Source organism: Crocodylus porosus, unplaced genomic scaffold (assembly GCF_001723895.1).
Source record: "Crocodylus porosus isolate Cpor-Errol unplaced genomic scaffold, CroPor_comp1, whole genome shotgun sequence".
Lineage (NCBI taxonomy): Eukaryota > Metazoa > Chordata > Crocodylia > Crocodylidae > Crocodylus > Crocodylus porosus.
The window spans coordinates 120,202,991-120,217,734 of record NW_017728931.1 but is presented as its reverse complement, the minus strand read 5'-3'; the positions used below and the strand labels follow the sequence as shown (position 1 = coordinate 120,217,734).

The window sequence follows — 14,744 nt, the reverse complement described above, 5'->3', positions numbered from 1 at the left end:
AGTGGGCAGGGCCATTGGGGGTCCCCCCCATGGTCCTCTTCCCCCTCCTCCAGCCCCCCGACCCCTTACTCACTGGCTCCAGAGCCCTGGTACTGAAACACGTGGCCTGACCAGCTGTGTTTCAGTACCAGGGTGAGTGGCAACCATAGAGACACTCTGGCAGCCAGAGCGTCTCTATGGAGCGCCCAGCCTCCAGTTCCGACACTTTTTTTTAAATGTTGATTTTCTTTCTTTTTTTTTCTTTAGACCCCTGGATATCCAAGGGTCTAATTTTCTCCTTGCGCTGCAAGTTTGCAGCACAAGGAACATTTTTTTCATTGTCCCCACACATGTCTGTTGCCCCATCTCAGAGGGGTTTGAGGCAGGGCAGGAGGCACGTGTGTACTCGTGTGGACACTGCCATTAAGTCATCTAGTCCAGCACACTGCTCAAGGCAGGTTCATCCCTGACTACACCAGCCCAAGCAAGTGTCCGTCCTACCATGTTCTTGAGACCTTCTAGGGACAGAGACTCCACAGTTTGTCTGGGTAGCCTGTTCCACTGAGGCTTGACCACCCTCATAGTCAGAAAGTTCCTCCTAATTTCCAACCTCTGCTGCTGCTTGAGTGCATTGCCTCTTGTCTTGTCCCCAACAGCTATTGCTGTCCTTTCTGTAATTACCCTTCAGGTACTTTAAAACTGTTATCAAATCCCCACTCTGTCTTCTCTCTTCCAGACTAAATAACTCTTGTTCTTTCTACTTTTCTTCATAAGTCTTGTTTGCCAGGAAGTAGGGAAGCTGAACAAGCCCTTACTCCACAGACCGTCCCTTGAGCATATGTGTGAAGAAGTTCAACTTTTTTTAGTCAGGTGATGGGTTTTAGATATCTACATGGCATCTGAATCACTTACACAGTGATACCTATTCAGTGTCTTGCCAATCTGGCCATGTAATTGGACATGAATACTAGTATGTACACAGGAGGCCCTGCACTGGATGTGTATGTACCAGGCTATATGCATCACCCCTGGTGGATACATAACAGCATCTAAGGCCTGAAAAACATGGTCTGTCACAAACCCACAACTAGCATATATTAGACACAGAAGAAGGGGAGCCCTCCCCCGTTTTAGTCCCAATACCTGAGGGAAAGGAAGGAAGGGTGAGGGGGCTAGGGTACTTACTGTGAGGTCAGAGAAACAGGTGTTAGTCCTTCCTCACTGCAACACTCTGACTTCCCAGCACAGTGCTGTAACCACCCAGCCACTCAGATATTTTCTAGGACCCTCTATAGCACTCTTTTTGAAGCTGGCCCCCTGGGCAGCCAGGAGAGGGGGAAACATGGGGCCAGGAAGAAGAGAGCAAGGCAGAGTATATATGGCTTAGTATGGTGATTGGTGTTTGGAAAAGTGGGGGCTCTGACTTCTAGCTTAGGGCCGTACTTCCCATTGAGGCAGAAACTTTCCCATCTACTATTCATTCATTTTACCCAATGACTATATTAAACCCAAGGGGTAGAGGCCCAGCTCCAAAAGGAATGCCAGAGAAGGTTTGGGGTAATGCCTGACTTGGGGTGCGATGATTAGAACACTTGTTAAAGGCAGGAAGATGCAGGTTCAAATGCCCTCTGGGCAAGAGTGGCTTAGAGCCTGGGTTTGCACTTTCCCTGGTGAGCTGCTTAGCCACTGAGCTACTGAGGTTAAAACATAGGGGGCCTTCCTTCTCCACCATTTTGTTGCCAGGGGCGCATGTCCACATACATGTGTATGCAGTTGTCTATGCACACAGAGTTATGCAGCCAGGAATGGAATAGCTGTCTGCATGTAGGTGCCAAAAATACCATGTAGATGACAAAAAAACTGCCACTTTGACTAGGGGTGCTCAATCTCTGGCCCATGGCTCTGGTGCTCCTCCCAGGACCAGAAATTTGGGGCAGAGGGGGGAGCACCAGTCCCGTGGTGTCAAATCTCTGGATCCACAGGGATCCAGTATCCAATCCCAATATGCAGGGCTGGGAAAGGGCAGTGCTAGGGCCCAATTCTGGTGTGGGGGAACAGAATGTAGCAGTATTGGGTCCCCAGGACTCAATCCAGCCCACAGATGGGTCCCCACACCACTCATCTGGTCAGAGGGTCAAAAGGTTGAGTACCACTGACTTACACAATCAAAAAGAAATAGAATTCCAGACCCAGTGTTTCCAGTGGTGACTTAGACAGTGGCCCGGTACAGACGTTCCACTTTTTTACCTGTGTAAGTGATCAAAAACTGGTGTATATCCATAACAGAACAGAAGTTTGTCACACATAGACTGGTTTAAAAATGATGTAACCCAGTCTAAGATTTGCCCCCCACCCCGTTCCCCAAAGGGTGAATGTGTTCTGTTCACTACCAATCTAAACTATGCTGCTTACAGAAAACTGTAACTTAGATCTATTCTGCCTTGGGTTTTTTTAAATGTCTGTACCTAGCCAGTGTGTTAAATTTGCATCTGGTAGCTGTTGCTTGAGCACCATGGATGGATATTTTTTGTGTCTGGGCAAGGAATATGAAGCTCCAACATCTGTCCTCTTTCTTCTCAAATTTTCTGAATAGAAGCGGGATCTACCCCTTGTTATTTAATATTAATTATATAGAAGTTAGAAATCCTAAGAGATCATCACAGAAAGTTCTCATGGATCTGCTTTTTTAGGTAAGTTCCCCATGAAATCCATCCACTGATTCAGTGAAAGCTTGATACTGCATTAAAGAAACTTGTGTTCCTAGTCAAATTCCTTAGGCCTGTATACATAAGCAAATGCAATAAGTAGCCCCTGACTTTCTTTAAGGTTTTCATGGCAGCTTCTTTGCCTGGACTATTTTCTCTCACTTGGTAAGTGCAATTTAAAGTATCTTATATTGCCTTTGACTTTTTTTCAGACCCTCATAGAAATATTTGAAAGAATTGGTACCACCAATATTGCAGATCTTGTCGCTGGGCTCCTGACCATTGTTGTCTGCATGGCAGTTAAAGAAATAAATGATCGATTCAAACACAAGATTCCGATTCCCATTCCTATAGAGGTCATTGTGGTAAGCAAATAACAACATAGTAGATGAAGCTCGTTGCAGGAGGACATGAGCAGTTTTTCAGTACTAAAACTTGTTTTATTTGATTACAGACGATAGTAGCCACTGGTATTTCTTATGGTGCTGACCTGGAAAAAAAATACAATGCAGGCATTGTGAAAAACATACCTAGAGGGTGAGTGCCTTTGTTCTGAGTGCAGCTAATATTTTAAATGACTATTAATGTCTATAGTAAGAGAAAAAAAGAGCAAAGACAACTGCAGTCTGCTCAGGAGTTTTACTTCTCATTTTGTAAGTATTTCCATACATTTTCCAGGGTTACTTTTTCTGCATCTGTAAAAGAGGAATAATAAAAATGTTTATCTGACTCACTGGGGGCTATCTGCAGAATCAGCTACTGTTGCCAAAGTGAATTTTTGCAATGGAAAACACTAAAATATTATTATTAATTGGATTTTGTAGTATTTTCTATTACAAAAAATCACTTTGGCAACAATAGCTGATTCTGCAGATAACCCCCAATGAATCAGATAAATATTATTATTAATTGTATTTTGATCTGACTCATTGGAAGTTATCTGCAAAATGATAGGTTACTGTTGGTAAAGTGAGTTTTTGTAATGGAAAATACTACAAAATTCGATTGTTTTAAATAAAAATACTCAACTATATGTACAATCCTGAAAACCCATTTTCATGTGAATAGTCTGATCATAGTCTGTATCTACACGTCAGGTTTTAATTCTAAAATACAATTTGTATCTTTGCAAGAATAAAGTTTTCAAGGAATTAACTGAGTGATTATGTCCTGAAAGATTCTAATCTCTTAATAGCAAGAACCTGTACATCCTAGATGATGCACAAGCCCCAACTAATTAATTCTTGTGGGAACATGAGGCTGGATATAAATGTTGTTGAGATCTTCTGATGAAAAGTGCTAAGTATAGAACCTGAGGTATTATTGTTGTAACAGTATAATTAATCACATAATGTCCTTCATTCAACCTTCAAAATGTATTTCTTCCCTTTGCTTTTGCACAGTCAAATTTTTATCTTGCTCAAACCAATGGGAATTTTGTTTCTAACTAATATGGTCAAGATTAAGGCCATATGAAGCAAGATAATCATATTTTATGTCAGTAGGTCTTTCTACTTTTGTATTAACTTGGGATATTACCATTCACGTTGTAAATGATATATAGATATCTGCTTTTGAAGGTTCTTAGCATTTCTAGTGAATGCAGTTTTTGATCAAAGCTGATGATATAAATATATTTTCATGAATGTTAGGTTTTTGCCTCCTGTACCTCCAGTTGTCAGCATGTTTTCACAAATGGCAGCAGCTGCATTTTCCATTGCTGTGGTCGCTTATGCTATTGCTGTGTCTGTGGGGAAGGTATATGCAACCAAGTATGATTATGCTATTGATGGAAACCAGGTATGTGAAACCAAAATATTTTAAGATCTAAGGAAATTAAAGTTAAGTGGATGTTTGCTTACATGGCCACATGGAAAAAATATAGATTATATAAATGGTTCACATCTGAGTGAATTCTAATGTGTGATATTAAACTATTGCAAGAAGCAGATAACATGTGGGCTTCGGTTACAGCATATTACAAATTTAGTACATGGAGATAAGACAAGTGTGAACTACCCACAGTATTGGTCCCAAGCCCCAATCCTTCATGTTGCTCCAGTAAACTAAAGGCACTTAAAGCTTCCCTGAAAGGTCAACTACTGGTAATCTTTATTCAGGTGAAGTATCTGGTGGTGTGTAGAGATGGTATGACTGACTTTATGTAAGTATTGATCCACAGTTACACCTGCTTTTCATTTCTCTGTGCATGAACATGCTTTGAGATGCATGATTTTGAAGTGTAGGGGATTGTGCTGAACAGGTAGAGGGGTTTTGGAAGACTTCTTCAGTCAATGTAAGTTAAACTTGATCTAAGTCTCCCAGTCCCTGGAGGCCAGGGACCTCACATACTCTAGTGTTCCTGGCTTCAGGGCAGCTGTGCTGGGGATCCAGGCAAGATTCCTTCAGAACCCTGCCTTGGATTCAGTGCAAGTTTATCAACGCTGAGATGTTTTGAACAAGCATTTTGGATTCAATAAACCAGCAAATCTTGATAAAGCTTTGTTTTATTGGCAGATGTCCAACCAGCTCTATTGGTGATAAAATCTTGTGCATCAAGTAAGGGCTAGTCTACACACAGTTTTTTAATAGGTTTAATGATAAATTAGAAACCAACATAGTTAAGGTACAGCTCTCATGTATGGATACAGTTATACTAGTATAAGAATTCTTATAGTAATATAACATATTAAGATGAAATTTTTGGAAATCAGCCATTTACCTTTATTAGTAAATAGAAAATTACCTTTATAGGTAAACTTCTCATGAGGGAGATGTACCAATTTATCTTTATTGGTGTTTGAACTAAACCAGTGCAAAAAACAGTGTAAACAGGTTCCAAAATAGTTGCCAGAACTGGTGTTACTATTACAGTGTTTTGTGAGCGACTACTGTACATTTCACTTTCCAGACTCCTACAGGAAAATATTGTCATTTTGGACTGCAAATTTATCTTAAGAAATTTGCATTTACATCCTCATTTAATCTTCCTCTAGGAGTTTATTGCCTTTGGGATCAGCAATGTTTTTTCAGGAGCTTTTTCCTGTTTTGTTGCTACAACTGCACTTTCACGTACTGCTGTCCAGGAAAGCACTGGTGGAAAAACTCAGGTAATGAGCTTTTCTAGCTACTACTTTTCAAGATAGTCCTATTTAATGTTGCATAGGGCACAGTCTAACCATAGTACGCTCCTGTAATAACAGTATGCTGGTGTTAATGATCTTACTTGTAGTTGTACTGATGCTGAGATTTGAACCCAGACCTCTTTGCAGTAAAATCACGAGAAGCTACTAACAGGAAATAAAAGATCAGCATCTCAGCAAGTGTAATTGGTTTCTGAACAGTGTGCATCAGCCACTAGAGGGAGACTAGGACTTCCTAGCGTCCTTACACTGCCATGTGGAACACGGAGTAGTTGTAAATGTTCTCTTCTTTATATACAGATCAGCCTTCCTGAGAATATTAATATATGTGTAGTGATTTACGTGGGCTGCTGTGGCTTATTTGACCTCTCTAGTTTAATTGTTTCAGCATTTGTTCATGTACATTTGAAGAAAATAATATGTTAGCAGTTTGCTTGTTTATAAAAATGTGACATAAAGCTATATATATATTATTCTTAATGAACCTAGAAACATAGTAGAAAATTTAAAAATGCTTACTACAGATAAATACTATCTTCTTTGCAGGTTGCTGGCCTAATCTCAGCTGGGATTGTTATGATTGCCATTGTTGCTCTGGGGAAATTGCTAGAGCCCTTGCAAAAGGTACTATATTTCACCTATGAAGTACACTTGCTGACATACTATTTAAATCCAAAAAAAGGATTTTTTTAAAATTTTTTGTTGTTGCGATTTCTCAGTTGGTCTAATAAATGCAATAATCTAGAACTCTTGGTTCAGAGATGATACCTTTTAAGTCCAGACACTCAGCTGTAGTGAACTAGACTGGTGTCTCCAGCTGAGGCTCTGTTCCATAGTATACAATGAGGATATACCTCATAATGAGAAGATGTATTTAAACACCCTAAAGTGCATTTCTTTCTTATGAATAATGCTGTTTTCACTATATATCTTCACAGTCTGTGTTGGCAGCTGTTGTCATTGCCAACTTGAAAGGGATGTTCATGCAGGTATGTGATGTTCCCAGATTGTGGAGACAGAACAAGGTGGATGCTGTAAGTAATCTACTTTTTTTTCCTAAATAATTTAATATTGGTTCTCTTTATGGTTTTTATCACTCCCCAGGTTTCTCCTAGCTTCCACATCCTTTTTATTCACATAAACAGAATTAAACCATATCCTCTGGTTCATAATGGCTATTTTTGTGCTCATCTCCAATACATATGTTGCCCCTAAAGCAGTGAAAATTTCAGATGCAGTCAGTGAAAATGTCCTGATGTGTTGGGACCACTGTAGCAGATCTTTACCACCGTAATTATCAGCATCCTGTCACAAAGTTCCAGGTTATGGCATCCCGTTACACTGGCAATCCCTGGCTATTGGGAACCAGCACAGTGTACAGCAGTTTGTGAAGCTGGAGCCTGTAAATATGTCTTAATCTCCTTTATCCTTCTGCTTTTCGAATTTGCTTTGCCATCTTAGGTGATCCAGGGAATATGGCCCTTTATGTTCTGATTATGAATCAATTTGTAAATGATTCTCAAATGTTTCCAGATACATTGCAATAGCAACATTATTCTTTACCATTCCAGAACCAATAGCTCCCCACAGTCTTCACCTCCCTTTTTTTTTTTTTTTTTTTAAGAGCAGGAATAATATGAACTAGAATGTGTGCATAAGAGCACTTTGTCAAGAGTTCCAGGCACAAACACACCTAGTCATGGGCAGATCTAGGATTTTGAAAAGTGGGATGCAGTTAGTGTGGCACATCATCACCAGGGATCCTGGTTTTCTCTGTTTAATTTTTATTAAAAATAAATATATCATTAATATATATTAAAGATAATATTTTATTTAAAATAAATTCTAAATACCTATAAATATTGGTGTTTGATTTTGGATTTTTTGTCATGGAAAATCAGAGCTCCCTGCTTGCTTCACTCACCAAGACATGGGTCAAGCTGCAGCTGTCCCCCTACACTGCCCTGATATGCTGGGGTCTTTCCAGCATTCCCTCTAAGCTGCACATGTGCGTGGCCACACACAAGTAAAAGTCTTGCCATGCACAAACTTTTTAAGGCTGCGCACCCTCCAGGATAGGACCTGGACTGCAGCATGGGCCACTTACTGAAGCTCCTTCCTGAGTTGAGCTGGGGCTGGGGCTGGGGCCTGGGGTGGGCTCCACCAGCTTCGAGGAACTGCTACACTCCCCAGCCCTGATGCCATATGCCTCCTTGCTCCCTGAGGCGATGCGGAAGAGCAGAGCGTTACCTCAGATCCCCATCCCTGCCTCGCCTCAAAGGAGCCACTGCCTGCTCCACCAGCTCCAGGGAACTGCTCCACTGTGCCTCCTCACCCCCCAAGCTGATGCGGGGGAGTGGAGCAGTTTCTCAGAGCTGGCAGAGCCCATCCCAGGCCCTGTCCCCATCCCCACCCCTGTCCCTGCCTCACCTCTGGGAGGAGCCGCTGCCTGCCCCAGGTGAGGAGTGAGGAACTTACCTTCAGTAAGTGTCCCATGCCAGCCCTGGTGTCTTCCTTTCAGTTCTATTGATTTGATGGCTGGGCCACAGCACTCCACTGCACTTCTCCATTCTGACTTCTGCCCAGAGCAGGGTGGTGGCCGAACCCTGCCTGCTCCCAGCTGGACAGTTACTTTGGAACACTTACCGGCAGACTGTGCCCTACCAAAAGGGGGAGGCAGGACCAAAGCAGTGTGCTTATGGACCAAAGCAGTGTGCTCATGGACCACTACTCCTTAGAGGGAGCATTGAGCCTGCCAATGCCATTGCCCCTCCTTCCCCACCTACAGCCCCAAGCCCGGCTGGAGGGGGGCCCCCCATCTGCCTGGAATATGGGCCAGGGACCCAGGTCCACAGCCCCCTGCCCCCTGCAGCAGTGCTCAAGCCCCAGCTGCTGACCACAGGAGGCAGCAGCTGCTGTGGCAGAGCAGAGCGTGGAGTCCAGCTCCCCCTCCTCCATGGGGGGCAGAGCTGGAGTGGAGCCTGTGGAGGGGGTGGGTGCGGGCTGACCACTGCAGGTGTGGGCTCCCCACCCCACTGCCCTCCCCTTGGGGCTTCCGCAGCCCAGCAATGGGAGCCAGCTTGGCAGAGGCAGAGTGGGACCAGGCAGGGAAGTTCCGTGCCCACTGGGAGCTCTGCGCTGCCATGGTGAGGCACCCCCTACCTGTCTGGCAGCAGCAGGTGGCACAACCCTGCGCCACCACCCCTACTGCTGCTGGGCAGGCAGTGGGTGCCTTGCCGTGGCAGCATGAGGCTCCCAGTGGCAACACTGAGCTTCCCTACCCTACTCTGCTGTGCTGTGCCAGGTCCTACCCACTGGGCCACAGAGGCCCCAGTGGAAGGCGAGCAGGACAGGGAGCACCAAGCCCGCAGTGGGAAGCCTGCTCCCTCACCGTGAACAAGTCTGGGGGGCATGTGCCTCCCATGTGCCCCTGGGAGCGCGTGTGGTGGCAAGGAGCCAGCCCCCCTGCCCCTGCCACCCCCTGGATGAGCCACTTGTGGCTCCACCCCGCTCCCCACCAGGGCCCTGCAGTCATGCATTCTGGCCCTGGGCTGCAAGCCCCACGCACCACCCCAACTGGGCAGCAGCCCCAGCCCTACCCAACTCCCTCTGTCCCCCCTTATGGGGGCTTAAATCCCTGTCCCATCACCACCAGACTTACCTACTATTTCCCGCATCTTTTTCCTTTAAAGGACAAAATCCAAGTTTTTCTCCTCCAAAATGAGAAAATCTGGGTTTTGCCATATTTTTCCTTAGTGAACAGAAAACCTGGATCCCTGATCATCACATATAACACAATATACATTTCTCTCCAGTTAAAAAGAAACTAGAACTTTGACTAATATGCTAAGGACTTACAGCCATATCATTCAGTTTAAAATAAAAGCAAAGTATATCTTTATTGCAATATTGCTATATTACATATAGAAACACAGCAAACTAGGCAAAAAAAATCAGAACTTGTTGTTTCATTAGTCCTGTAGCCATTAGAATTTTTCAGATTCTTAGAACAAAAGCATCTTGAGCATCTTTACAGTGCATCCAGTACTTCACTGAAAGTTATTTCCACACCTGAGTTAATGTTTTGGAGTTAAAAACAGTCTGCAAGGCTGAAAAATGGGAGGTTCATTATCAGGAGCCACTTACAGATGCAGAATTGCCCAAGAAAGGATAACTCAATTAGTGAAAAAGGAGAGAGGATTATAGATGCCTGTGGAATGAAGAGTTTAGAAAGAATCAGATAGGTTATAGTGAGCCATAAAATCAGTTGACTATCACTGCTGCCTAAGTATAAATTCTGCTGGCACTGCCAGGCAGTTGCTTTTAAAATTGGGGTGGACCAGGAATCAAAGTGGGGTGCAAATGCACCACTGCATCCCCAGTGGATCCACCCCTACACCTAGGGTGCCTGTAGACATGCTGAGAGCAAACTTGATTAACTGAGTCTGCTGGAGCCTGGTAGTTACTGTGCTCCAGCAGCTTCCCGTTTCTCTTGTATCAGTGTCCCCATGCTTCAAAATGGTTGTAGGGGTGCTTGAACTAAAGCTCATTGAACAAGTTTTAGTTCAAGCGCCCCCACCACCATTTTGAAGTGTGGGGATGATGTTACATGAGATGCTACAGCACTTTAAAGCAGCTCTTGCAGCCGCTCTAATTAAAGTGCCCACCCACACTCCCAGAGCATGTCAAAGTGCCCCTAGTCTGTATTTTTGAGCCCTCTAATTTCAACCAAGTTCTTCCCTCATGCCTTATGGGAGTTTCTATGAAGATCCCTTTTGTGAGATTTGGGGTAGAAAGGACTGCATAGAAAGTGTCTCCTTTCAATAGTCCCTGTCATGCCCAGATTTTCTGGAGCTTGTTTATGAGCAGTACCTTGCATGGGCCAGATTCTGAGATTCTTAACCAATTTTCAAACAGCATTTACATGGGAGCTGAGATGCCCAAACCATTGCCATTTGGGTCCAATGGGAACTTTGCCTCAGCAATGATAGGCTAAGCATGTCAAGACTTATCCCACATGGTTTCTTTTGATCAAGGAAGCAGGAAAGACTTCAGAATATGCCCCTCATTTTATATGATATACCAGTCTGTGGGACAGATCCTGCTCTCAGAAATCATTTGGGACAATCCCTCCTTACCACCAGTGGGTCTGAGAATAAACTGTTCTCCTACAATGTGTGTACATGAGAAAATAAAAAGTTTACAATTTCTGTATGCAAAATTAACAAAAATAGGTGTTGTTGGAAAAGATTAAAAGCAATGACTAGCGGTGTTCTCATTCATTCCATGACAGGTGACTGGGTGTCTGTTATATTTCATCATGTTAAAAACACTTGGTAATTCATTGCCTGAAATTCAAATAGGAATAATAAAACAGGAACTGGCAAAACTATCTGGGAAATAAAGGAAGAGTTTAACACACAAATCAGCACTTGGGGTATTTTGACCACCTTTGATCTTAAATTGTAGATTACCATTGATATTTGGTTCAGTGAGATCCTACTGTGACTAAGAGCAGTTTTCTTTAAATAAGAAAATTCATACTTGTTATTTCCTTTCTAGATGATCTGGGTTTTCACATGTGTGGCATCCATCATTCTGGGGCTCGATTTGGGATTGCTTGCTGGCCTTGTGTTTGGATTACTGACAGTTGTGGTGAGAGTTCAATTGTAAGTAACACAGAAATGAGACCTTTCAGTGTTATACCATTAAAATAATTTAGTGAAAAGCAAAGAAAATTATGACTGTTTTATGGAAGTAAAAAAAATCTACTGATTTAATACACAGTGCTGTTTCTGTGATTATTGTCATAATCACAAAAGTAATATACAATGTGACTATTTACTGTAATTTTTTTGCATCCTCAGTCATCTCTCTTTTATGAACCCACAGGACTGTGGAACTTAGAAAAGGGACAGAAACATTCAAAACTGTGAAAAATTCTAAGAGCGTTTCTACTGTATTAATTTACTATAGTGCAGTGGAAGTCAGACTTTTTGGCAAATGTACCACAAATTAGCCCTGCATTCTCCCAGAGTGCCACTCCAATCCCTTTCCCTTGCCCAATCTGCTGCTCTGCTTCCTGCTCTCTCTGTCACTGTGCTGGTTATCCCCTCCCTGAACTGTCATGTGCCATGCAAAGAGGCTGCCCATGCCACTCGTGGCACACATGCTTCAGGTTGACCACACCGGTTATATTGATTTTTCAGCACTAAACAATTTATGGTGGGGGCACATAGGATAGAAAACATGTTGGCAAGTAACTGTCTCAGCAGCTGCTTATTCTACATGTCACTGGACAGAATTTGTAGAACGAGTAGCACGTGTGTGTGTGACCATAATTTTTATTCTGTTTTGTTACCCTAAGACACTATATAAAATACTATGTAGTTAAAAGACTCATATTCACAGGTTAACTCTTGACTGCCTCTGGTATTTCCCTGATCACACAGAATGCAGGGCAGCAAACCAACTTAAAAAAACAGTAGAGGGTGAATGGAAGTGAAAGATGGCTTCAGAGGACTTTGCTTTGCTACTCAGCTACCTCATATGCCTCTTCTGATTTACTTGCTGAATATACACCTTTCCTTCCCCTGGAGTCCAGAAAGCACAGTGTCATCAGTGCCTATCAGAGCTGTGCTGTAAAGAGGCCCTTAGAACAGCAATTTTTTTTGACAAATAATAAGTTAGCAAAAAAAGGAGTTTTGGTCAGGTTGAATTTGGTAAATAGTTTCAGTTCAAAAAGGGGGAGGAAATTTTAAAATGTAGAAAAAATGTGTTCCAAGATGTTTTAAATTAAATGTTTAATTTCAGAAATTAAAACAATTAGTTTCAACATTTTGAAAATGAAACTTATATTTTTTATTTTAAAATATTACATGAATTAGAGGAAAAAAGATTAAAGAAAATAGTTAAATAATGAAAAATAAAACAATGCATTTTGTTTTAGATTGAATTAAGAGTTTTGGCTTGGTTCAAAGCAGTGTTCTTTCACTTTTTTGTTCTACCAAAAACCTGGGAAATACGTTTCTGTTTGACTCCAAAAGATATTTTTTTCCATTTTTTTTTTTCTGTTCAGTCACCAAACCAAAACAAAAACAATTAACCTTCCTTTAAAAATAGTGTCACTAGGCTGCTGAGACTAAAGTGTATCATGTTTAAGAAAGGGTCTGTTAGAACCACTACCAGTCAGGGGAGTTCCTTGCATAATAGTGTAGTATAAGATTGCAGCAGGCTCCTTACTGGGCTATTCAGTTTGCAGCTTAAGACATATTTTCAGCATTGTATAAAGGTTGTATGTCATTCTAAGAAACCATCCCAGGTTCATAATTTTTCAATTAAGTGTTTCCTTTTCACCATTTTCTCCTTTTGTTTCTATTAGTCCTTCTTGGGGTGGCCTTGGGAACGTTCCTGGCACAGATCTCTATAGGAATGTCAAGGAATACAAAAACGTAAGAGTTGATCAGTTTGTTTGGGTTTTTTTAATAATGGCAGAAGTGCAGCTCCTAAAGGTAAAATGTCTAAGAATTAAACCCTCCATTTACATCCAAGTGGCTGGGCTATATCACCTGCTGGGATATATAGTTTTTTCAGAGCTGAAACTCTGAATTAAAACTTAATGGAGTTTGCTATCAGATCACCTTGTTTATGAATTATATGACAGCTTGATTTTTTGCTATCAAACTGATTCACCATTTGGCAACGTTTAGATACTGCTGCTTACTGGATAAATAAAATAATGCTTCATCCTGACATTTGACAGGTTGTTGAACCACAAGGAGTGAAGATTCTTCAATTTTCCAGTCCTATTTTTTATGCCAATATTGATGGATTGAAAAGCAGCCTCAAATCCACTGTAAGTAGTCTGTGAAGGTTTTGGATATTTCCTCATTTACAGGCTCTGGATATGTCACAGCAGTTTACCTAGATCAAATGCAAATAAATTTAATACCTTGGTCCTGTTTTCTGTAGGTGGGTTTTGATGCAGTTAGGGTATACAACAAGAGACTCAAAGCACTAAGAAAGATACAGAAACTAATCAAGAAGGGGAAGTTGAAGGCAACTAAGGTAAAGTTTAATTTTTCATCTCTCTCTTTTTTTCTTACAAGATTGCTAATAGATCTAAAATCAGACAAGCTAGCATTGCTGTGGTTCATGCCCATACCATGAAATCTTTTGTCTTTTATTTTAAAAATAAAAAGGGGATAGCTTTGACTGATCACTAAGATAGGAGATGGGACCTTACATAAGATTTGGCAAGCTGAGCCATTTATCTGACAGCTATGCTTAGTACTAGGTTATGCTGCTGTAGCATAAATAATGTGTGGCTGTTGCCAAAAGGTGGTAGTGATCATCTAGATGACAGCAGGCTGGATTGCTTGGGATGTTCAAGAAGGGCTAGATGGGTGTAATTCTTATTGGACTATAATGCAAGCTTTAGGAAACTCAAACCTTTTTCCAGTTAGGGCCTGGCTGATGTAAACAGTTTCATAGTTTCTAGGGTTGGAAGGGACCTGAGCAGATCATCAAGTCCAACCCCCTTCTGTGGCAGGAAAGCATATGGGGGTCAAACGACCCCAGCAAGGTGTTTGTCTAGCCTTGTCTTAAAGACCCCCAGGGTAGGAGCCAGCACCACTTCACTTGGAAGTTGGTTCTAGATCCTTGCCGCCCTGACAGTAAAGTAGCGCCTCCTGATGTCTAATCTGAATTTATCCTCTGCCAGCTTGTGACCATTATTTCTAGTCACTCCCAGTAGTGCTCAGGGGAACAGGGGTGCCCCCAATGCCTGCTGGTCCCCCCCTGACTAGTTTGTAATAGGCCACTAGATCCCCCCCATAGCCTTCTCTTAGGAGGCTGAACAGGTTCAGGACCTGCAGCCTCTCCTCGTAGGGCCTGCCCTGCTGCCCTCTGATCATGC

The 14,744-nt window shown here is 42.3% G+C and overlaps 1 protein-coding gene across 1 annotated transcript in view; it reads left to right on the top strand.

The window, feature by feature from the left end:
- The window catches only part of SLC26A4 (solute carrier family 26 member 4), a 44,218-nt gene that overhangs the window by 16,235 nt on the left and 13,239 nt on the right, over positions 1–14,744 (top strand). Inside the window, exons 6-15 of the mRNA XM_019543965.1 lie at positions 2,897–3,049; positions 3,139–3,221; positions 4,337–4,484; positions 5,681–5,794; positions 6,374–6,451; positions 6,766–6,861; positions 11,390–11,496; positions 13,209–13,278; positions 13,590–13,682; positions 13,799–13,894. Coding sequence (XP_019399510.1) covers positions 2,897–3,049; positions 3,139–3,221; positions 4,337–4,484; positions 5,681–5,794; positions 6,374–6,451; positions 6,766–6,861; positions 11,390–11,496; positions 13,209–13,278; positions 13,590–13,682; positions 13,799–13,894 — 1,038 coding nt within the window. The remainder of the gene's footprint in view (positions 1–2,896; positions 3,050–3,138; positions 3,222–4,336; positions 4,485–5,680; positions 5,795–6,373; positions 6,452–6,765; positions 6,862–11,389; positions 11,497–13,208; positions 13,279–13,589; positions 13,683–13,798; positions 13,895–14,744) is intronic.